Source organism: Euprymna scolopes, chromosome 9, assembly GCF_053919585.1.
Source record: "Euprymna scolopes isolate OS-2025 chromosome 9, ASM5391958v1, whole genome shotgun sequence".
Classification (NCBI taxonomy): Eukaryota; Metazoa; Mollusca; class Cephalopoda; order Sepiida; family Sepiolidae; genus Euprymna; species Euprymna scolopes.
This window is the reverse complement of record NC_136490.1, coordinates 62808558-62834908: the sequence shown is the minus strand read 5'-3', so window position 1 is coordinate 62834908 and position 26351 is coordinate 62808558. Positions and strand designations below refer to the sequence as shown.

Sequence of the window (26351 nt, the reverse complement as noted above, 5' to 3'; positions counted from 1 at the left end):
AAAAATTTTTTTTTTTTATATATATAAATATATATATGTGTGTGTGTGTGTGAATATATAGTCAATGTTCTTAAAGAAAAAAAACTGAGTTCGTCGATGCACACACGTGTTCCAAAATTGGCTTCACACACGTGCGTCTGGAAAGTTCCTTTTTTTGTGCAGGTGTGTGCGTGTTTGAGAATTAAATTTGGGATTCTGTATTGATTCTTAAAGTCACTTTTCTGTTATTACAGAATAGTTTTTAGACCAGATTTTATTTTAGTCATTTATCTGGTGAGAATCCCGTAAAAAAAGTTTTGTTTTTCTTCTTTTTTTTTTTACTGCTTATTTTTCTTGTTTGTTTGTTTTGCCTTATTTTGCGTAAACCGTTTCACAAAAATAGCAAAAATATATATATTATCGGCATTTCTTGAAAAGCGGATTTATATATACTTTTTTTGTAAGGTTCTACTGTAGTTTTAGAAAGGCCTTTTCTTCTTTTTCCTTTTATTTTACTCTGTCACGTTCTCATTGTTTTCGGGGGGGGGGTGTTCTTTGAAGTTTGCGTGTATATACGCACGTTGGGCGTTCACCAAATTATGGTGGTTACCATAAATTTTAACGATGTTTGAAAAAGGGTCACCATTTGAATAATATGTTGGGATCGAACATTCAATTCGCATAGTGCTACACTTTGAATATTGCTAAAAAATTATTCTCACCTCTCATATTTGTTTTAAAGACAATTAACAAAAGGTTATATACACTTGATATTATATGTTAGTCAGAAACGAAACTCGTTTTTTTTAATACTTTTCCCGTTACAGTTAGTCAATGGCTTAATGCTGACTCGTCATAGAATGCCATTTCTTTAAACAGGATTTGTAACCCATCTGCAAATAAAAAAAAAGCATATACAAGATGATTAGAAAGTAACACCCTATTATTTGGTGCTTATAATTTATGACTGACATATAATTCTTACAAGAAATGAGTATAAATAAGAAATTATGATAAAAAAAGCATGAAGTTTTATTTCAAATTCAATATGGGTGCCAGCATTCGACCTGAGAACCACATCAACTGATTTCACAAGAAACTATTTTTTCTTTTTTGTTGTTTTACTACTTAGTCAACGCTTATCAATGGTAAACACCCATTTGACAATTAGATTTAGCAAGATGGATAGATGAACAGATGAATGGTGATGAATACTATGAGGGGATTTAAAATCTCCAAATATCACTAGCCCAAAGCAACAGTTGACCAAGAAAATATCCTAATATCCTGTATCTCTACAAAGCCATATATGTAGTTTTTGTTGTCACATCTAGGCTGGGGCATCTAACACTACTCTCTTCCTTCTAGACACGATTTAAAAAGAGTCTCAAATCTAATAGATCCTGCACTATCAACCAAGATCCACGGCCAACGATGGCGTACTGTTGCCACATCTGGGCAGGCGCTGCTAGAAGCAGCTTATCCTGCCTTGACAGAGTTCAAAATAGACTTTGTAGCTTAATGGGGGACGCCCTTTTCTCTCCCCTGCAACCTCTTTCCCACAGAAGAGACGATGTGCGCCTGTCTCTGCTTTATCGTTATTTTCATGGCAAGTGCTCATTTGAGCTTCAATCTATGGTCTCACCTTGCCAAACTTTCATGAAAAACACTTGTCTAGCCAAAATCACTCTCAATAATTTCCAACACTCTTTATCTATGCCTAAACCTAAACGTAGATTCCATGAACAAAGCTTCTTTCTTAGAACTGCGCACCTGTGGAACTCTCTTCCATTTGCCTGCTTTTCAGCTGACTACAATTGGAGTGTCTTCAAGTCCAACATGAACCATCCCCCTAAGTAATCCAATTTACAAAATTTCCACTACTTATGTTTACTACACTATAATCACATTGACTAATGTATACCCATTAACCTATATCCTTGAGTGGCCTCCGGCCCTTGATAAGTGGTGGGGGAAAAAAAAAAACCCTGTCCCATCGCCGCAGGGTTGCATCCCTGCATCTGTTTTACAAGACTGTTAATGGAATGTTCCCTGACGGGCTTATAGCATTTATGCCCCCTTTACTTAAATATCTTCGATTAACCAGACAAACAGCAAAATCTCGCCCCTTCACTGTAGAGTGAAATCCCTAGATGTCAGAAAGCTTTCTACTCTAGTAGTTTATTCCTTCAAAGCTGCTAGACTTTGAAATTCCTTCTCTGTTTCCTGCTTCCCTGACTAATATGCAGAGATTTAAATGTAATGCGAACAACTCCTTACATGGTCCCAAGTAGTAGCCCCTTATGTATAAGTTGCAATGTACCTTGTTTGAGTTGAATAAGTGTGTTAATTTAGTAACAATAAGCCCAACCTTTATATACTGGATGATTGGAAAGTAACTTCCGATTATAAAGTGCTTGTAATTTATTACTGAAACATGATTCTTACAATAAATGGATATATATATATATATATATATATATATATATATATATATATATATATATATATATATATATAACAAAGTTTTATTTAAAATTCAATTTCAGATCAATTATAAGGTTTTAAGGACCTCACAAAACAAGCAAAACAAAAGGAATACCTTTGAGTAGACACTGGTTGACTTTCTATGCATGTGGTATCTGTAAACCTACAGATAAGAAAAGTGAGTCGCTTTTGTTTTGTGGGATTCTTAAAACCTAATTGAACTGGAATTTCAAACATAACTCTTCATTTAATTCACGGGGATAGCATAGTCTCGTTCTGTCAATCAATAAGGTAAAAGTCTTAAATAATTCACAATTGTATTCTTAGTATCGTCCACACTGAGAATTGAACCTTCAACTCCCTCGAGAGTGTCACATTGAACTTGTAGTAGAAACAAATGAAACTTTTCCCTTGCAAATCAATGCCTCTCCCCTGTGTGATTCGGGCACATACTAACCACTCAGGGGTGCGGCACATTGATCCTTTCTTGGGAACTCTGACAGCTTCCGGTTTGAAGAGAAAAATAATTTGTTTTTACTGAGACGCCAACCAGATAGGACCCTTCCTCTTTCTCACTGCCCCTAATCTGGTATTGACGATTCCTACAGGGAATAACTACCGTGACAGCACAAAGTGGCCAGAGGCTAGGTTTAATCCGGAACAATATTTCCCTGCAGACATTCACCAGTGGTTTGCCAAAATAAACCCTTTTTCTTTGTTACGTTGTATGAAGTTATTGTGTTTGTTATTTCAGTGGTTTGTGTTAAATTATTTATTTTCTTAAGGTGTGCCCCAAAGGCACCAAACTCTAAAAGCTGAATTTACCTAGTACTTTATCTGTTATGTCATGGGTCCTTGTGACAAGATACATTTGAAGAAGGTCAGATGTTATATTGGCCAAAACAATGTTAGAATATCACTCGAAGGTGAAAACGGTAGTCAGAAGAATCCAAATTATCAGTCCTCATCTAAAAAAAGTCAGACACATAAAAACTGGCAAATTCATTACCTCTGCAATTTCGACTTTCCTCTCCCATGTCTTCACAATTCTACGCAGTTCTGTAAGATTGGCCTTTTCTTGGACAAATTCCATGATAGCCGGAACTTGGTAATCCGATAGATATTCTTTTAAGCTGATATTCATTTTGTCCACAGCGATTTTTTCCTGTCACAAAAAAAAAAAAAAAAAAAAAAATGAGATTCTACTTTTTAAGGTGATTACATGTGGGCATCCTGTAGTGTACGGGCCTTTTTCAAGTCTCACACAAAACACACATTCATATTTCAAGCTGTCATATACATACGCGCACACAAACATATGTGCCCACGTCCACACATGTACACATATTCACGTTCGCGTACATACACTCACATTCACGTATATATACACACACGCTTACGTATACACATGTACTCACACACGCAAACACGAACACACACATGGACGATGTCACTTCCGCTTTCTAAGGAAATACACATGCGCAAAAGACACTCCAGAAGCGAGTATAAAACATGGAGACAAGCTGTTTCTAATCCTCTCTTTAGGACCAACTCTCAACGAGAGAGGTTGGGCTAACAAGCCGCCGCCGTTTCAGCGCGCGCGCACGTGCACCTCACGCCCACTTCCTACTATGTATGGGGCACGAGCTAATGACTGTATGTATACATTCTCCCTCTTTCTCTCTCCATCTACTACTGGCCACTAAGAACACCTTCGCGTAGCTGACTACTAACTGATGACAACTCTAATATCCTCTTCCTTGCCTACACGCTGGATTCTCATTTCCACTACAACACTCACTTCAATTCCCACGCGCGAACAAACAATAATGACCCAAACTTGAGATGAAAACACATTTCCTTTTCTTGCTACAACACCAGTCCTGCAACGGACATTGGTTACATACGCGCGGACATGTTATAACTAAAATGTTCATTTCTTTCAACAGCAAATAAACGACGTTTATCTTATCCATTACTTGAGTCTTTGTTTCCTTCAATTCCCATTCGTTTCATTATTCTTTTGTAACGGGATTGGGGTATTTATATATCCTAGTCCCCTACACTTGTAAAGAAGAAAAAAAAGCAACCCAAAGCAATTATTTCAGCATTTAGAGTAGGGAACAATTTCATATACAAATTTAATGTAAAATAATTCCCCATTTTCAGGTCATTCAAACTTTTAGAACAGTTAACTATTTTTTTTTTTTTTACTTCTAAAACTATATGCAATCGCTTAAAAACGTAGGACACCTCCTCCCCCCCCCAAAAAAAATTTTTTTGTTTACTGCGTTAAAATGCTTGAATGGTCTAAACATGGCAAATCATTTTACATGAAATTAAATAAATTCTACAACAATTGTTTTTTTTGTATGGGATGGGTGGGTTCGTTTGCCAAGTTTTTCAGTATGTTCACATGTAATCACTTAAAAAATGTATATAATGGTTCTGAGCAGATCGTATATACACTGAAACCTCAATTTGTCGATATAAACCAACATATATATGTATATATATTAGTGATGGGACAATTCCAATATATTTCCCGATTCTGATACAAGTACCGATTCCGATTCTTTATAAATCTCTAAATATTTAACTATATAGTTGTATTTTTTTTTTTGATTACCATAAAAACACACATGTTAAATGTGCAAATATTTTCCTAAACGTAAAAATATACTAGTCGGGGACGATCTATCGATTTTAGCTTCACTGGTGGTTTCAAATCAATAAGTATTTATTATTTTCTCATTATTACCAGCAATGGAAGAGTTCACTTTAAACAAAATCAACTAAAAAAGATAAAAGAATCATTTTGGCATCGGAGAATCGGTACAAATTTTTCCGATACCCTCATATATTCCGATTTTTCCGATTCCTGATTTTGATAAATCGTCCCAACACTAATATATATATATATATATATATATATATATATATATATATATATATAGTAATTTATAAAATATATATGGCGATTAAGCTTGTTTATAAATTACTAACTAGCTCTACCTACATATTGAGCACTTTTGAAATAAATACTTAAAGTTTACGCATAAATCTATACTTTCGTATATTAATTTTATGTGAGTAAATTAAGTAGTTATATATATAAATATATATATATATATATAATGTGGGAAATATAAACTAAGACGCACTCAACCAGCATTTATGCAATGTTCACAACTTCCGTCGTTTGAAACTTTAGATTGTCTATTGTTTGCCCCCGAATTGTGCGTTTATAAATTATTAATTCCTTTCATTCTCATGACAATTGTTTGGTGGCCTGGCAAATGGTGTCAAAGGTGTGTGTTTGTAATAAAACTTCTCAAATGCACTTGTGATGTTAGGCTGTATCAGAGTGCTAACTTTGGTCCAAATCTGATTGTTCCTACTTTAATCAGATTTTTTTTTATTATTGATTTTCGACACTTATAGTATTATGCTACAAAACCTATCTAAGAACACTCCTAGGCACATAAAGTACATTCGTGTGAAATTTCATAAAAATCAGCTTAGCCGTTTTGAAATAGGGGACAAACTCACACATGCATATACATAACACATTGACTGAAATGTTGATGCTGTGATTGTTATGTTGTAAGAGAAATATTAGAGAAAGGGGAACAGGTACTTACTTCTATCACTTGTTTATATTCTGCATCAATTCTTGCACAAAGATCTTTCTGAGTTTGTATCTCCGTCTTAAGTCGATTTGACTCTAACATTAATTCTTGCAGTTTTTTCTGTAAAAAAAATAAAAAGTAAATTAAACACAAATTTCACTTTTTCTTTAATCTGCAACATGTAAAATTTAAACCAAATCATTAAAGAAAGATTTCATCATTTTTTTTTTTTTTTTTTTTTGGTATTTACGACACCACTTATTAAGGCCCAAAGGCTACTTGAGGATAAAGAGTAATGAATTTGTCAGATAGACGGTGAGACAACAACTTCCGGATTTGATGCAATAGTTTAATTTGGGCAGAATTTGATTATTTAAGAGGATGGCTCAAGAAAAATTTGTTTTGAATTTTTCCTTAAACATTTGAGATTTTTTAATTTTAAATTTCTTTCACGTTTTACAAGAGAAGGTGGATCTACTTACACAAAGGTGTACATGTAGATATGACCACGGGATGAATGTCTTGCATTTATTGGATGCAAATTTTACTACAACTGTAGTATGTTAAACAAACAAAAAAAAAAATGGCTTAAATGGGCAAATTGTAATTGTGCAAAAATATAGCACTTTAGTCGTGGCCGTCATCATCATCATCATCATCATCATCATCATCATCATCATCATCATCATCATCATCGGTTTAACATCCATTTTATATGATGGCTTTAAAAAAATTGACTTCCAAACTTACCTATCTCTGGCCAGGTCTTTATTTCTCTCTCTTTCTCTCAAGTCCATCCTTATTACTTCCTCCCATGTTTTCCTTGGCCTTGTCAATTGCAACTGCTATCTTAACTGTTCTACATCTACTAACCCAAGAATTCTTGTCCATTCTTTCAATGTGGCCATACTATCATAGTCTCCTGTTCTGCATGCATCTCCCAAATACTGTCAAAATTTAATCTTCCTCTGAGGTTATCAGAACTAAGTCTGTCTATAAGGCTTGCATTACACATCTATTGTATAATTCTCATATTATTTCTATTCATGCAATGCATGTCCTCAATCCTCATAGTAAAGAATTCTTTGTTTTTTGATTTTAACAAATACGTCAAAATAATTTCATAGCATGTGTTGTTAGTAGACGATCACAACATGTTACGTTACACACGTCTAAAGACAACATAAATATATGAACACGTTATATACACACTCTATAGTATATAACACATTAAGGGAAACACAAACGAGGATGTTTAAAACAGGAAAAAATTTATTTCATGAAAGTGTCCATGGGGAAATGTGATAAGAGGAGACAGACATGTTATGAAGAAATAATAGAATGTGATTTAATGGGTGTCATGAAAAGGAAACAGTTCTTTGACCAACATGTGTGCCAAACTTTCACAAAAAAAACACTCGTCTAGCTACAACCACTATCAACAATTTTCCCAACTCTCTATCTGTGCCTAAATCTAAACGCAAATTCTATGAACAAAGTTTCTTTCCTAGAACTGCCCACATGTGGAACTCTGTTCTGCTGGTCTGCTTTCCAGCTGAATGCAACATGGTCGTCTCCAAGTCCAATGTAAACAAGTTCTTGTTCAGCCATCCCCTTAAATAATCAAATTCTACCCAATTTACACCACTAATGATCATTACACTGTTGTCTCAGTGATCACTGTTCATTCATTAATCTTTATCCTTGAATGACTTTCGGGCTTTGATATGTGGTGACTCCCTTGTAAAGAGAGAGAGAGAGAGAGAGAGAGAGAGAGAGAGAGAGAGGGGGAGATAACAGGTGTTTTACTTATCTTGAGGATAATCCAATACTGATATTGATAAGTTGAAACAGTATTAGTGTCCGTAATAGTAGACAAAAAAAAAAGATGAATTTGTTTTCAATTCCAACCTGTAAGTATGTTCAAACTTTTCATGGAAAGAAGAAGTTTTAACTCTTTTCTTCATCTGTCGTATTATTAAAATCTTTATTAGATGCTGCAAATGGATTGGTACATGAATTAGGATAATCAGATAGCCATTTCTTCAGTCTCAATATGCCGTGTTTGAAGTGAATAAAGTTTTTAACAATCGCCCAGATATGTACATAACAGAAAATGTATCTTTATAAAGTTTTGAAGCTATATTCTCTGTAAATTTCAGTTTTCCAACTAAAAATCAATCATCAGGAGTAAAATCTCTTCTAGAATCTCATTAAACGTTGTTATATGGAATAAACACAAAGGACTGCTCTTATTATTGCCATAACTTTACGAAAACATAAAAGAGGCACAACCCTAACCATTGTTTAGATATCTGTACAAGTACTTCGGCCATACACTGACCAATCGTCTGGCAGGGCCCATTGATTCTATTTGTTCCCTAAGGAACCTTTTTAGCCCTTTTGGGAACCTCGGTCAACTAGCAGAGAGAACCTGACAAACAAAGAAAACAGACACCTTTCTCCTCTCATTCCTTCCACTGGACACTCCAGCATAAACGATTTTCACTGAAAATAATTGCTGATCAACCTGTGACTCCACAAAGAACTTCTGTCTGACCTGACATACCCCAAGAACTTTCTACTCTTTCTTTTCTCCAATCTGGATGCAGTTCAACCTTCGACTATCTTTCCAAAAAACAAAGCAGTTATGGCTCTTTAATTCCTGAAATATTAATATCTTGCCAATGACAGGCATTCCTGCTAGTCAAGATAAAAAAGAAAAAACATTATGTCGTGATGTTACCTTGATCATGTTCAAGTGTTGAAGCTTTTTGCTGGCATCCTGCTTCAACCTGAGGAGATCGTTGTTCTTCTCTTCTATCTTTTCCAAGTATTGTTGATTTTCTATCATCAATTGATTGAAATCAACGGCATGCAGCGCTTCACCCATTTCTTCTTTCTGGAAACAAAAAAAAATTAAATAAATAAATAAAAACAATCAACACAAAGGGGAAAGAGAAGCTGCCCCCCAAAACAATCACTCTCATTCACCATTCAAAATCAATAGAAAGAATTCATCAGCTCATCAACTACATGTCACTGAAGAACACTGGTCTGTGATGGAACATTCAGAACATGTAGTTCTAATTCTAATCAGGTTACAGTGTCAGACTTTGGCCTGCCAAATCCAAAACCATCATGCACCTGTAGCAGTTGCAAATAAAGATCTATTTTCTCTCATAAGTCAATGCTCCACCGACATGTGGAATGATTCGGCCATACACTGACCAATCGTCTGGCAGGGCCCATTGATTCTATCTGTCCCCTAAGGAACTTTTTTTTAGCCCTTTTGGGAATCTCGGTCAACTAGCAGAGAGAACCTGACAAACAAAGAAAACAGACACCTTTCTCCTCTCATTCCTTCCACTGGACACTCCAGCATAGACAATTTTCACTGAAAATAACTGCTGATCAACCTGTGACTCCACAAAGAACTTCTGTCTGACCTGACATACCCCAAGAACTTTCTACTCTTTATTTTCTTCAACCTGGACACAGTTCAACCTTCGACTTTCTGTTGTCCAAATAAACCTTTTGTTGTTTTGTTTTAAAAATAGTGTTGTTTTTTATTTCATACTACTCTTTCAACAACTATCAATAATTGTATCAGGCGTGTGAACAAGCATTATCCCCTAAACACCTCTTGGAAAGCAGTGCCAGTATAACGTAGATGTTCATTCCATATACAAGACTCTTGATCGTGCATATAGTTCCTATGTTTGCAGTGCAATGTACATGCGAAAAGCATAATTGTAATGATTTTTTTTATGGAAATCGCCCCAGACAAGGCATGAAGCCACTTGATGTAAGGAGCTAAAAAACATGCTACTTCAAAACCAGAAACTTGCAACATAACGATAGGGCAATGATTTGTAATGTGAAGCCAGAAGACGTGATAGCTGTATGGTCACAAGATTTTCTAGAACAGCTTAGTTTCATGGACATTGATATCATTAATAGATGGAGAAGAGATTGTCCTAAATTGCCTTATTATTGACTGCTACAGAGAGATCCAATATGCGGAGGCTCTCATGATAGGGCTTCTGGAAAGTGTGGAGTGTGGTCTGCCATGTGTGTAGCTAACCAGTTACATGGATGGAGACCAACCTGTGTGGATGAAGTCCCTCAACCTGCACTTTAATAAAGGAAGAGCCAGTGATGACAACCATGATGATGATTTAATGCTTAATGGAATTTTCCACTTTTCCAAGTTTTCTAAGTATTGTTGATTTTTTATCATCAGTTTGTTAAAATCAACAACATGCAACACTATTTTTTATTCTTTCTAGAAAACAAAAGACTAAAAGGAAAGTAGAAAGTTGACTTTGCATTTACTTTCGGCAGCATCATAATTCTTGCATCTTTTATTTTGTCTTTTGACAGTACCTATATCAGTCCCACTCGATAATGAGCAGTTGGGGATCGCAGTAGACAGTAGTATTCATTCCATGCATTCAGCACCGTTTTTCTGGTGTGCACTGATACCATTGAAACCTGATTGAATGGAGATGAAGTATGATGCATTTCCCTGCCCAGTGGCATTATTCAACTTCTATAGATTCACTGTGTGTCTTGGAGACCCATCCTTTTTTGGTGTGACCACCATCCTTGAACATCAAGTAGTAGGTGTGCCTACCGGTACTGATTCTGTTATCCCCAGTTCGACATCTGTTGCAATATTTTGGAACAAGAATGGGGTGTGATCCCACACAGTCGGACGATTCTATTCATATATGATGCTGCTAGGAACTGACGAATCAAATTAATTCACGTTCTGAGTGTGATGTCTTTCTGCATCTGCTGGAACGTTTGATGTATTGTGCATTAAAGTGGCCTGTGTCTTCTGTTTGTGTTGATCTTGGTTTGACCTTTTTATGCCAGATAGGACAAGAGAGTGTGTGACATTGTTAAAGTGGGGAGTTGACTTCTCTGTTACCTCCTGATAGACCAACTGTGAAATTTTCTGCTCCATAGGAAACAAACTTACAGACACACAGACAAAGTTGCTTTTATATAATAGTAGAGATAAACAGAGAGAGAGAGAGAGAGAGAGAGAGAGAGAGAGAGAGAGAGAGAGAGAGAGAGAGAGAGAGAGAGAGAGAGAGAGAGAGAGAAATCATATAAATTAAGAGTGGGGGAGTCAAACAACATAAGGTGAGAGAGCATGAGAGTGATAGAAACTTATCAAGAGATTGGTCACTTGATGAGTTAATTGCAATCTGCAGCTAACTAGATTAAAATATATATATATTTTTAAACATAACTTAAAACTGAAGAATATTGTCATTTGTATTTTCTATAAATGAAATATATAAGAAAAAAAAACCTTAAGGAAACAAATGTTGATTAACTCAACTGGTGTAAAATATATATTTTGCATGAAATTTGTATGAATTTTTTGTGTGATGCAAGGTTTGTATTTTATTTCAAAATAGTCATTTTGTATTTCCTCCCTGAACTTCCTGATTATTTATTGTATTCTTTTCTTTACAATGACCCCGAAGAGGATTTTCACTATTTTTATAATTGAATAATCTCCAAAAAAATCAAGATTTTAAAATTAAAATTAAATGTGTTAATAAGATATCCTGCCATTGAAAGACAACAGTAATTTAAAAAACAAAAAACAAAAAACAAAAAACAAAAAAAAAACCCAGAGAAACTCGTTATCTTTGGCCAACTGTTTTCATCTTGAATGTTATTCATACAACGTTTCAGTTAATGCAGCCTCCAATTTTCTTCATGTGTATCTTGTCGAACTTGGGAATCTTTTTGTTGAACTTGGAAACTTACACAGAATTTTAAACAAAATCCGTTATCTAATCCATGGGGGTAGTATGTTCTCATTCTGTCAACCATAAGTGGGTAGAAGTCCGAAGTAATTTGCATTTATAACCACACTGAGGATTGAACCTTCAACCTCCAGAAAAGTTTAACTTAGAACTGAATTGTACCAAGTATTTTATCCACTATGCTATGCGTTCTCACTGTAGATGATACTAAAAATACATTTACAAATTACTTAGGACTTCTACCCACTCATGGCCAATGGAATGACAATATGCTACCGCTGTGGATTAAAAAAAAAGGGCTCCATTCAAAATTCCATGCAGATTAGCAAATTTGACAAGTTTAGCTGAAAAAAAGTCACAGGTTACATTGACCGAAACGTTGTGCGAATAACATTCAATATGAGAACAATAGTACGAATAATTCAAAGGATCATTCCTCATCTCAAAAATTCAGAAACATAAGTCGATACCTGTTTTAGTTGTAATAAAAGCTTCTTCATTTGAGTTTTTTGAGTTGCATTTTTTAACCTCAACTTCTCGATTAGTGCTTCCTGGAATAAAAACAGATCATATTTAAAAAGCAGCAACAAACACATAAAAGTGTTCATTAGCAGAAATCATGTTCACTGCACAGGCCATGATCGTCCACTTGTTGTGCTGATCGAAGGTTTTGTTCGACTGTCAACAAAGAAACTATTATTCATAACAAAAACCACAATATATACACACACACACACACACACACACACACACACACACACACACACACACACACACACATACACACACACATACATACATACATACATACATATATATATATATATATATATATATATATATATATATAAATAAGGTTTTTAATGGTACAAAATTTTATTAAAGTTTTAAAAAGGATAAGTGAAGTCATTATTAGAATTTTGAGGAAGATCGATGGGGGTGGGGAGAAAGAAAATAGACACCACAAATAGTCAAAAGACTATTCAACTAAAAATTTAAAAAAAAAAAGAAAAGAACCTTGAGGTACCTTTCGTCTGACATTATGTCGGCAGCGATTAAAATAAAACAATTTTTTTTTTTTTTACAAAGGCATCACCACATTATTAAGGCCCAGAGGCCACTCAAGGATAAGGGTTAAAGAGTGTAAAGTAGAAATTGGTCAATATAGTAATCATTAGTAATGAAAATTTGGTAAATTTAATAACTTATATGGAACGGCTCATCAAGAACTTATTTACTTTAGACTTGAACACAACCATATTGTAGTCAGCCGGAAAGCAGGAAAACGGAAGACAATTCCACAGGCGTGCAGTTCTAAGAAAGAAGCTTTGTCCATAGAATCTACGTTTAGGTTTAGGCACAGATAAAGAGTGGGGGAAATTATTGATAGTGTTTACAGCTAGACGAGTGTTTCTTGTGAAAGTTTGGTGAGGGGGGACCATAGATTGAAGCTCAGTTGAACACTTTCCATGAAAAATAATGATACATCAGAGAAAAACTCGCAACATCTCTTCTGTGAGATAGAGGTTGCAAGGAGGAGAAAAGGACATCTCCTACGAGGCTACGAAGTCTATTTTGAACTCTATCAAGGCAGGACAAGTCCTTTCTAGCAGCTCCTGCCCAGATGTGGCAACAGTATTCCATCCTTGGACGTACCTGGCTCTTATATAGATAGAGAATTGCATCAGCAGTGAGATATCTACCGGATCGATAGAAAGATCCCACCATTTTTCCAGCGGCCTTGGCAACAGATTTGATATACGTGTTCCATTTAAGATCAGGAGTAATGGTCAAGCCCAGAAGCTTGTCAAAACTTGAGGCCTCCTCAAGACGAGAGCCATTCATTTCAATTGATGACAAATGTGGATTAGAATGTTGATGATGTAAAGAGAGAAGCTTGGTTTTAGATGCATTAAAAGTAACCAGCCACTCCTTTCCCCATTGTACTACGTGCTCAAGATCAGAGGAGAGAGAATTGGAGAGAACTTGGTCGTTTACTGTCTTAGATGTGGTACCATAAATGGTAGTGTCGTCAGCATAAATGTCTACAAATGATGTAAGGATATGATTTGGAAGATCATTAATGTAGATCAGGAAAAGAGTTGGGCCCAGGATGGATCCCTGAGGGACACCGGCATTAATAAGCTTCTGATTTTTGCCCCTCAACTACTACTCTTATGAACCTATCAGAAAGAAATGATTTAATAATTGAGAAGACTTTTCCAGCTATACCATAGCTAGCGATCTTATGAAGTAAACCTTTATGCCATACCCTATCAAAGGCTTTAGATATGTCAAGAGCAATTGCCCTAGAAAGATTGCCACCGTCGAGAGATTTGCTAATCCTATGCGATATAACTGTAAGGACATCTGCTGTAGATCTAGCAGAACGGAAACCATATTGAGTGTCACTAAGAAGGTTATTTTTGTTGAGATGGTTGATTACTTCTGTATTTAACACAGATTCTAGCAACTTACTCATGACGCACAGGAGACTTATTGGCCTGTACTGAGAGGGGGATGAGCGATCACCTGAATTCTTAAATACAGGGCATACTGATGAGATTTTCCAGGGAGATGGGAAACTATTCTCCTTAAGACAACGTTTAAACAGTTTTGTAAGTATGGGCGCTAGTTCAGGTTGAAGTTTTTTGAGTACTATAATTGGAATACCATCGGGGCCAGTTGCTTTACTCGAATCAAGGTTTTTGATTAGCTTCGCAACATCATGTACAGATATACGTATATCACATAGCGTGTTTTCTGATACAGGAGGAAATATTGGGGGTTGGCGGTCTTGGTCGCAAAGGGTAGAATTAGCTGCAAAGTTCTTGACAAAGAGTTTGGCTTTGTCTGATGCTGACGAGATTACCTCAGGTCCATTGATAATAGTTGGGATGGAGCACACGCTTCTGTTCAGGATTCTGTTTGCTATTTGCCAAAACTGGTGGGAACCAAGCCGCTGCTCAGCTACTTTGGACTTAACAGATTGAGCATACAACTCTCTTGCGTTCCTTATTACTTTCTTACAATGGTTGCTGGCAGTCCTGAAAACGGCTTTAGTTTCCATACATCTATTACGTTTGAAGCAGTGGAAAAAGTGATTTCTGTGCGCAATGGCAGCAGCACATTCTGGAGAGAACCATGGCTGGCTGTTAGGTTTTTGCTGAAACTTTTTAGAGGGTATGAAATGGTCAATACCTACAATTAACCATTCAGTTAGGTCTAATACTATAGAGGACACATCCTTTTTAAACATGGAATGCAGAGGTAGATCAGATATAAATGTATGGAAGCTATCCCAGTCAGCCTTAGTGTATCGATATACTGTACGATGAAGAGGTACGTCTGGGGACTTATTACATTTCATTTTTATCTTAATTGATACAACAGAGTGGTCGGAAGATCCAAGAGGCGACAGAACAGAAACTGAACGTAGTTCAGGGCAAGTTGTGAGAAAAAGGTCTAGTAGGCTCGCATACTGGCCGTCATTATCGGGCACACGGGTAGGCTCCTGAACAATCTGAGTGAGGTCATAGGCAATGGAGAAATCATGACAGAACCTCCCCTCATCATCGGTCTTGTTTGAGTGGGTCAACCATTCGACGTTGTGAACATTGAAGTCTCCACATACGTGAATGTTAGCTGAAGGATAAGTAGAAAGGACTTGGTCAATTTTCTCAGATATGCTTTGAAAGATAGTAACTCAGCTGTTGTGGGGGCGATAGAGAGTAAATATAAATGCAGTAGTGTGAGCTAAAGCAACCCGGAAGCACATATAGGGTAAGTTAGGATCTTCCCTGGAGATGTCCCTCCCACATGGAAAGCTATCTTTAATATAGGCACATATTCCATGCCCATGGCGATCTTGGGGGTCAGATTTAGAAGTTAAGTTAGAGTATCCTGTAATTGCAAACTCATCTAGGGAAATAGCCTGTCCAATGCCAGTTTCACTTAAAAATAAAAGGTCTGGTTTAGTCTCCTGTAATTGGGTTTCAACCTCTGGAAGGTTAGAACGAAGACCCCTGATGTTGGAGAAGGAGACATGGTAGTAGAGGTCTACGTTGGAAGTTGGAGAACCGGGTTTAATCGAGTATTTTTTCTTGAAACTTGTCATGATGAAATTTTGGAATTTGTGGACTAGGTCGTCAGATTTACTTAGAGCAGGACAGAGAGGGGAAACTAAGAGAGAAAAAGAAACGAAGATTTTTTTTTTTTTTTTTTTTTTTTTTGTAGCACATGATAAGGTAAAGCCGTAACAATTACCCACTAGTATGGCATCGAGAGGCCCCACCAGAAGCTACTGCATGGTCCAGATTCCATTCACCAAATGGCAATACAGCAGCCCCAGTACTTTACCCCTGCTGATAGGACAGCCTCCTTAGTGGTTAATCCAAGGTTCGGGTCCCTGACTATCAGGCGGATAACGTCAGCCCAGACAAAACGTTTACCTCCAGCACCCTTACTAGTGACATGGCTACAAGGATAGACATAGAAACAGAAAATTTCCACCAACTCTGCCAACTGTTCGCGCAAAATACTGCCAACCTAGAAAACACATAATTGAAAACTGGAGGCGAAGAGAGGGGTGACCCCGCCCCCTGCAAAAAAATATTATAAAACTACATGGGGTGAATTAAATGAATGAATAACCTGTGATATATCGTCCATATTTCAAAACCTAGGACGAAATAAAAAATGAAAAACTAACTTGCCTGCAGAAACAAGAAATAATGACGCATTTTTTTTTTTAGGCCTTTTTTTTTTTTGTTATATCAGAGCTCTTTAAACAGGTCTAATTTATGTGACAGTTCCTTTTGCCTACAGAGCGATGGTTTGTGCATTAGTACAGTCACGGCCTCCAAAATATTGAGATGCTGTTTGGAATGGGCCTTGTGTACAATGAGAAAACAGCCATCCGAATATGCTTCACCACATGCTTTATTGTTATACGAGTGCACACCAATTGATGACTCATGAATAGGTGAGTGCCCGGATGTGCTACATAAATGCCTGGATGTGTTCAACAGTGTGTTTATTCTAGACCCCCGGAACTTTCGAAAACATGCAGGGACATGCTGTGCTAATCTGACTCCCAGACATTGAAACGTATGACCCACATAGTCAGCATCACACTGACATTTAAATTGATATACAATTAAACTTTTTTGTAGTGTGGAAAGTGTAGCTTTCTTGAAAGCTGGGAAAGCAGTTTTAGTGCCGAACACCACACAAATATTTTTTAGTCAAATAGTCTTTTGACTATTTTTCGTGTCTATTTTTTGTTTTTCTCCCCCGATCGATCTTCCTCAAAATTCTAATAATGACTCCACTTATCCTTTTTAAAACTTTAATATATATATATATATATATATATATATATATATATATATATATATATATATATATATATATAAAATTTTTGAAGAACTGCATGTAGATCTTGCTGTCTTAAAACATGTTTTAAGAAAGCAGGACGATGATATAATGTCAGAGAAATTACAACAGGAACTGAAGTGCACTGTATGTGGCAGATACTTTTTGCCAAAATCTGATTTTGTTAAGTATCTGAAATTTCACAATCAAAGACAGGAACAACAGTCTTATGAGGAGGCTGGGTTATTATATTTGTGTTCTAATCTGCAAATCTAAAAGTGGCCTGACACGGCATTCGAGGATTCACAATATTATAATGCGATCACCTTTACAAGAAGGAAAGTTTTTATGTCACATTTGTGAACTTTCATGTAGGAATAAAGCTGGATTAAAAAGTCACCTACGTGCATACAGATGCACAACACTTTACTGAAGTCAACTGTCAAGAAGTAGCAATCATTGTCTCTCTCTCTCTCTCTCTCTCTCTCTCTCTCTCTCTCTATATATATATATATATATATATATATATATATATATATATATATATATATATATATATAGGGTACTGATTTCAAAAGTTAAAAAAAAATAACTTAGGTGCCATCTGTTAGAATCAAAAACAAAACATTTAGCACATCAGCTGTGTTCCCTCATTTAGCGCTCCAGCCGTGTTCCTTACCATTTGAGCTAACCCGACAGGTAGATAAGAAAGATTTAAAATTAAATTCTAGCTAGATTGAATTTACATGTGCATAAAACTAATAAAAATATGCTGGCAAGTTGAAATGAGCATTTGGTATTTCAATTTTCCGACATATTTCCGTATGCATTATTCATAAATCCAAACAAAGATTTTACTCTTTATAAACCATTCTTGGTAGATCATTAGTATTTTCTTTTAGTTTCCGTGTTATGTGACCAGTAGTTTATCAGTTAAACACACACACACACACACACACACACACACACACACACACACACACACACACACACACACACACTATTTTTTATTTATATAGACTACAATGAATGGTCAAACTATAATGATAGTGGATTTGATTTGTGTTGCTAGACCGTGACTGATAGCGGCCACCTTGAATTCCATTCTCACAAGAGCATATAAATTATCATACAAGGTTTCTTGACAAGGGATGATAATTTTAAGTTACAAAAAGAATTATCTCCCTTTAAACATAGAAATATCTTTAGATAGCCTATGAATTCTTACCTAAAACATAAAAAGAAAGAAAAATATGTGCAAATTAATTTTTCACTAAGAAGTAAAAAAAACAAAAAAAAACTGCATCTTACGTTTTCAATTTAGTTAATAAATTTATTTCTAATTAAAACATACTGAAAGTACTAATTAAGTTGCATTAGTATTTTTTTTATACCATAATAAGGAAAACTACTCGTTATTTCTAAGACATTTCTCTGTATTTTATTAATTTTATGAAAAAATAGTTATTTGTGTTTTTATTAAACTAATTTTATCAAATATTATTATTATGTTTGTTTAGGGTTAGGTTACATTTTTATTTTTTCCAATCAATATCCAAAAAAAACTTTTCTAAGAATTTTGAAAATAACAAATGCTGTATAACCAATGTCATTGTTTCATATACATTGACTGTATATGTAGTAATGACAACTCTTTGAAATTCTCACGCTGATCCTTGACAATATTAAGATGCAAAAATTTAAATGTAATGTTAATAAATATTTTGCTGCCCAACTCCTCGATTTGCCTTGCTATAAATATAGCCCACATCATTTCTTCAATAGCAATACATCTTGTTTGGGATAAATAAAAGCATTTTGATAAACAGACAACAACAAAAAACCCAAAGATATGCGCTAAATTCATTTGTAGTTCTAACATACTAAAAGGTATTGTAAGGTTCATTTAAAATCTAAACTACCCAATATGATAGAGCCATAAACCGTCCGATTAGTGGAGTAAAGCAATGTCAAGCATGATGTGAAATATGAGGGTCATTCAAAAAGTAAGGTCTCCTATTTTTTTAACTAAAAAATTAAAACGTTAAAGAGCTACAAAGATGGGAGTGATACCATTAAAACAAGCGACTTTTTGTGCTCTAGAATTTACTTTTCTATATAGTCACTACTATTCTCGATGCATTTTTGCCAGCCTCTTTTGATGCCTCGGTTATAAAAGTCCAGAACGGACTTTGTCATTCTCAATTTATTTTGCCACCATTTTGAAATCGACGAACCTATCTCCTAACTATACTGACATCAATTACATCAGCTTCATAAACGTTAAACAGACGACAGTGAATGTTATTCAGTTCAATTTTTTCTGCCTGGAGGAATTCAATGGCGTGTCTCTCCTATCTTGACCTGACAAGAGTCAAGTCAGAACGAGATGCACACTCTACTCTCTACTGCTGCCTACCTCCTGGGTCTCCCCTTCACAGCAGGCCACTCAATTTCTGAATTCCTGAACCTGCTTGAACTCAGGCTCACTTCCAGCAGCTCCAGCTTACTCCTGCAGTTTCCAATGACTCCAGCTTACTCCTGCAGCTTCCAGCAACTCGCTTACTCCTGCAACGACTCCAACAGCTCTCCACCTGCAGCTCCAACGCTTCCAGCTACCAGCTCCTGCGGCCCACTGACGTCCAGCTACCTGTTCCAATGCCCACTAACGTCCAGCTACTTGCTCCAGTGCCCACTAATATCTAGCTACTCATACCAGTGCTACCAGTTTCAGTGCACACTGACATCCAACTACCTGTTCCAGTGCTCACTGATGTCAGGCTACCAGTTCCTACTTCAAAGACTCTAGAATCTTAACCTTGTGAAACACCCATTCTCGGTCTAGCTGATCCTGAATCCATTGCTGTACATTTTACCATTTATTTCTAGGTAAAAATAAAACACAATGCACATCCTCTTTAACCGATCATCAGTGGATAATGAATTCCAATTAAATAACATATATGATCGTCAGTCCTTGTCATCCTTCTTTGCTATTGCTGTTATGTCTTCGATTTGTATTTACTCTATTAGTTGTATGACCGAATCGACTGGCACTTTCACACTAAAATGCAACAGTTTCATCTTTTCAGCTTTCAAAAGATTTTCTCTTTCAGTTTCTCTCTCAATCCAGTACCTCTAATATATCATTCACGTATATGATGCCTCTTGTCAGTCATCACTTACCTGTTAGAGAGAGAGGATCAAAAATAATATTAGATTTATTTTCTGCTTATTAAATATAACTTATTATCCCAAACAATTCAATGTAAGAAATCATTTTAACAACTTTTCTGAAATAATTACAAATCAATTTCTGATAAAGCCTTAAATCAACAGCATGAATTTTTAAACCAGAGTTATCTGCCCTGATCACTTTTATAGTCTGCAACAATTACCTACCTTTCGGCCAGGATCAAAGTGTAGTATCTGTTCTTCAGATGCTACACTTCAATTTCTTGTTCTCTGTCAGTGGAAGATAAATCCTTTATGACTGAGACAATTTTAAAGCTTTGTTCCTCTTCTCCACATTAAAAAAACGACCCTGGTGTCGTAAAAAGTAAATAGGAACAATTACACACCTTAGCTTTCAACCGATCTTCAAATGCACGAATTATTCGCTCTGCAATGTGTTTTTTGGTGTCTCTTTCAATTTCATGTTTTTCTTTCTCCATTTCTCGCAGTCTGACTTCGCATTCTTCTAACATAGCCTGAAGGAATAAATCAAATCAAAAATTTAGCAACACAAATTTTTTTTTTTTTAAATTTGTTCAATTTTATAAGATATTTATTCCCATATTTCTGAAGATTTTTACTTTAAATTAATTTTAATTGAAAAACTAAAAGATTGTTTTTGATGATAACTACAAAAAACACAGACGATACAAAGACACTAGTGCACTTTAGATTATGGAAGTATATTTTTTGTTATTTTCATTTTTGGAAGAGTTATGGTAGGGAAAAAAGAAGACAATCTAAAATGTAATGAATTTTTAATTGATTAATTTCAATTTGACTGTTGCATTTTAAACACTCAAAAAATATATTTTCTTTAAAAAGTTATTAAAAAAATATATTGTATTCATTTTATATTCTTAATTGAATTTTTAAATTTTTATTTGTGAATTAAAAAAATGTATATTGACATTAATTATTTTGAAATATAGAATGTTACATTTTATTTGTAAATTAAAAAAAAAAAAATTCCAACCATACTATTAAGTCTAATTGTTTGTATTTCTCTTGCACTTGGTTCACCGGGTATATTCACCAGGTAGTTTTTAAAATTCTTTTTCATGATTCTGGTTGCTTCTATAATTACTGGAGATCTTCTTTTCATGTTGTACATGAGACCCTGGTATTTCGTAATATCCACCTCAGCTCTATATAAGCTAGCATCATTAGGTACACTGACTTCAACTAGGGTTGCTACTTTCTCCCCCTTGTATAGTAGCTGTTCCCCAGCAGAACCTTACAATTGGATGTCAGGTGGTTCACACTCTCAACTTCTGTGTGTCAGAACCTGCACTTGTTGTCATTGTTGAGATCACTTTCAGATAATGACATTCATAGTTTATTTGTAACTTAATCAGATAACACCAAAGTTCACTACGTGACAGTTTACACTTTAAACAAGAAACATTTATGGTTATGAATAATTTGCCGCTTGTAAACTATTAGGACGAAATTTTGTAGTCGAGTTTTCAGAAAAAAAAAAAACCAATGGTTTCTACTGATTTCTTTTTTGTCAATTCTAAAAAACTAGCCTGAGTGCTCGGCGTTGCCCGGGTGTTTGGAGGTGTGTGTTGAGAAAAAAAAGTGGTAGTAGGCAGGCATGCAGGCTCGGTCCTGTACTGCGAAGGAGGAAAAGAATGTGAAACCCCCCCCCAAAAAAAAATGTGACGTCTTTGCCGTTGCGTCCATCGCCAAATCAGAAGTGGCAAAGGTTTAAATTAAGGCTAGTTAATCGAAAAGAGGGGATGACGTTAGAAAATATCAGCAAAAAAAGCGACCCCTTCCTGTGGAAAAGTGCCCAGTTGAAGGTGAAGGAATTAATGTTTTTAGCCAATTTTTTTATATTTGTCGTCCGAAGAGTCAAGCTCCAAAACGTTATCAATCTTGTGAAAATCCGTCGCCTCTGGCGAATGTTTTAGGCAGACATGTAAACATACATACATACAGTTAAACAGATAGATGAGATTTATATTATAGATTTAATCAGATAACACCAAAGTTAATTTCCATTTTAAACAAGGAATATTTATGGTTATGAATAATTCTGGCGCTTCTACACTATTAGGACAAAATTTTGTAGTCGACAAATGGAGTTTTCAGTTAAAGACAATAGTTTCTACTGATTTTTTTGTCAATTTTAATAAGTTACAATAATAGTTTCCAAATTATCCAGTTGAAATTACTTGAATATTACCGAATTATTTTAATAATTCGGTAATATTCAAATAATTTCAAACAACTTTAATCGTGTTAGCAGGTGAAAAATTTCAACCATTTTGTTTAAATCGTAATGGAAAATTACCTCCCCTTTTTGAACTCTCCTGTGTCTTACTATCATTTTCATCGAATTCTGTTTTTTTATTTTCTTTAATAAATAATTTTCTACCTTATTGATTGTCGTAAATTTTTATATAATCTTCTTAAAAATATGAGGAATACGTAAATACCCTTGTTTTCATGTGAAATTCAGTATTACGATTTTCGAAATTTCGCCCCAATAGTGTAGAAGCACCAATAATATTTTTACACCTTTTTCACCAACCCTGTTATAACACAATTGATGTTTAATGTGAGTCGTAAAAAACAGTCTTAGATCTGATACTCTCAAAGGAAGATGAAATCTGGACAGTATAGTAAGACGTGCGCAGAACAGGAGACTTCGTTGGTATGGTCGTATTGAAAGAATGGATCAGTATGCTTAAGTTAGTAGATATAGAAAAATTGAGGTAGCAGGGTCAGTTCGCCAGAGAAGGTTAAGGAAAACAGAATGAAGAAATAAGGATAGACTTGAAATACAGAGGGATAAATAAAGACTTGGACAGAGATATGCTAGTTTGAAAGTCAATTTCTAAAACCTGTCCAACATTTAAAATGGACTTTAAGCTGATGATGATGATGATGATGATGATGATGATGATGATGATGAATCAGTGATTTTTATATTTTTGTAATTCTAGAAATGTAAAATATGTGAGAAGTTTTCCATATAACAAACTAATGAAGCCATTGTCTAAATACACGCATACACCATTGTTCAATCTCGCTAGCATACAAGAATTGTTTACAAAATCATTAAGTACAACGATTTGAACCTAATTTGGTGCAGTGCTAACTTCAGATCTGATATCTTTTTTCACTCATACCTCTATATCTTATATATATATATATATATATATATATATATATATATATATATATATATATATAAAGCTAAATGTCTGTGTGCGTGTGTGTGTGTGTGTGTGTGTGTGTGTGTGTGTGTGTGTGTCTGGTCACGAATAGGCCCCTATATGGTTGACTATTTAAAAAAACTGATTACATATAATGATAGAGGATGTATCGAGACACAGGAATGGGTATGTTTGATCTGACAGAACGGTGATTCATTAAAATTGTGGGGTCTGCGTTCGCGCCTGGTCCCCAAAGTATGGAAATAAAAAATTTTAAAATTACAAAAAAACGTTTACAAGTGTTTTTGATATAGATGTGCATAAGAATACTTTGATAAATATGTTTTAACTTAAATAGGGATGGTATAATAAAATTGTGGGCTCTGCGTTCGCGCCTGGCCTCCATAGAATGGAAATAGGCACAAACTTTAATAAAGACTTTCCATATCTATCTGCGTAAGTATACTTTGATAATCATGTTTCAGTTTGAAGAAATATGGTATAATAAAATTATGGGGGTGTTCGTTTGCGCCTGACCTCCATAGAATGGAAATATGTCACAAAGTTTAACAAGGTTTTTTAATATAAATCCGCAGAATATTGTGATAAGTGTTTCCGTGTGAACAGGGCTGGTATAATAAATTATGGGGTTTATCTATTTTATTTTTACTTTCATCATATTTTGCTTTGGTTTTGATACCTCCAAACTCGAAGCTATCTCTTTACAACCCTTCCTTTTCATAATCTATCATACTTTAATAAATCAGAGTCCATTTTCTGTAAGCTGTTTTTTAACCCACTCAATGACGGGTACTTTTGCTAGTATATATATATATATATATATATATATATATATATATATATATATATATATATATATATATATATATATATAGGCTGTTTATTATACAAACATTATTGGTTACATATGTGCATATATGTTTTGATGGAGTCCCAATTTAGGGACAACACTTCACTGAATTGGGACTTCACTTAAACATGTATGTGCATATATAACAAATAATCCAATAATGTTTGTATAATAAATAGACTATATACCAGCTCTGTCCTGCATTAAGCACTCTTCTCATCTCATCCACGTGAAATCTCCTTTTTCTTCACCATATTCTCTCTGCTTCACTTTTTGTTATCAAGAAAGATCTTTGACTTACTTGCAGTTTCATCAAATACTTTTGTATGCAAAATCCGATCCTGCATTTTGCTAATTTCCTACCCTCTGATGAGAAGGAAAGTATTTCTTTGAAACTCCGCGGATTAAGGACTATCCACTTATTAAGTGTTTCCTTTTCGGATTAAATATGTTTTTAACTCTTTTTCAAAGTGTTTTTTAACATGTTTTATTAACTATTTGCTCTTATTATAAGCTCTATCTCCTACTTGGTTTCATTGAGCTTTTACATCCGGTTGAGATTACTTTATAAATAATTATTCTTTAATATTTATAATATACTTTAGCTTTACCATCTTGGATCATTTTGGTAAATTTAATTGTAATTTTTATTTTATATATATATATATATATATATATATATATATATATATATATATATATAGAGAGAGAGAGAGAGAGAGAGAGAGAGAGAGAGAGAGAGAGAAAGAGGGAGAGAGAGAGAGAGCCAGTAAAGTTAGTTTCCTAGAAGTACATCCAATGAAACAACATGTGTGTCTATCAAAAAGAGAAACATGTATGCACATATGTAGCCATCAAATAAATTTTATATATATATACATATATATATATATATAAAATTTATTTGATGGCTACATATGTGCATACATGTTTCTCTTTTTGATAGACACACATGTTGTTTCATTGGATGTACTTCTAGGAAACTAACTTTACTGGCTCTCTCTCTCTTTCTCTCTCTCTCTCTCTCTCTCTCTCTCTATATATATATATATATATATATATATATATATATATATATATATATATATATATATAAAATAAAAATTACAATTAAATTTACCAAAATGATCCAAGATGGTAAAGCTTATACGAGGGGCGTGCAATAAGTAATGCCCCTGACCCACTGATCTAGCACCCTCTGACTTTCACCTCTTCCCAGCCATGAAGTTGTTTTTGAAAGGAAAGCGTTTCCCAGATGATGCAGCCTTGATTTCTGAAGTCACATCATGGTTGGAGGACCAACCTGGGGTGTTCTACAAAAACGGTCTCCAGAGCTGCATCAAACGATGGGAGAAATGCATAACTCTGGGTGGTTCCTATGTAGAGAAAGACTAATAACTGTTCCAAGTTTCGTTGCTCTACTGCTATGGGAAGTGGGTCAGGGGCATTACTTATTGCACTCCCCTCATAACTGTGTTTTTCTAACGTCTGATATAACTACTTTCAGCTGTTCGAATTTGAAGACAATTGCTATATGCAATTCTTATATATTTCAACTTCAGCCAATGATTATCAAAAAACGGACAGAACGTTTTTTGGTTAAATAATATGGGGAGCCATGATGTAATATACTGTTTTGTCTTTAAATCCCCAAAACGGTGTTTCATGGTAAACAACTGATGTAACTTACTAAAATGATAAAAATATATTTTTAAAAAACCCGACACAATAAAATTGTAAGAAAGAAATAAAGAAGAAAACAAAACAGAAATGAATTGATAATGAAAAAATAGAAAATTAAGAAGAA

The 26351-nt window shown here is 34.9% G+C and overlaps 1 protein-coding gene across 2 annotated transcripts in view; it reads right to left on the bottom strand.

The window, feature by feature from the left end:
* LOC145284543 (cilia- and flagella-associated protein 263-like) overlaps positions 1 to 26351 on the bottom strand; it is a 46331-nt gene that overhangs the window by 7567 nt on the left and 12413 nt on the right. The window contains exons 3-8 of one of the 2 annotated variants that reach the window (XM_080133447.1): positions 20851 to 20979; positions 12364 to 12444; positions 8845 to 9000; positions 6111 to 6218; positions 3476 to 3631; positions 528 to 872 (exon numbers count right to left, since the gene is read on the bottom strand). In XM_080133447.1, coding sequence (XP_079989573.1) covers positions 819 to 872; positions 3476 to 3631; positions 6111 to 6218; positions 8845 to 9000; positions 12364 to 12444; positions 20851 to 20979 — 684 coding nt within the window. In that variant the 3' untranslated portion in view covers positions 528 to 818. Of the gene's footprint in view, positions 1 to 527; positions 873 to 3475; positions 3632 to 6110; positions 6219 to 8844; positions 9001 to 12363; positions 12445 to 20850; positions 20980 to 26351 lie in introns of those variants that run through there. The other variant, XM_080133448.1, reaches the window with a different exon arrangement.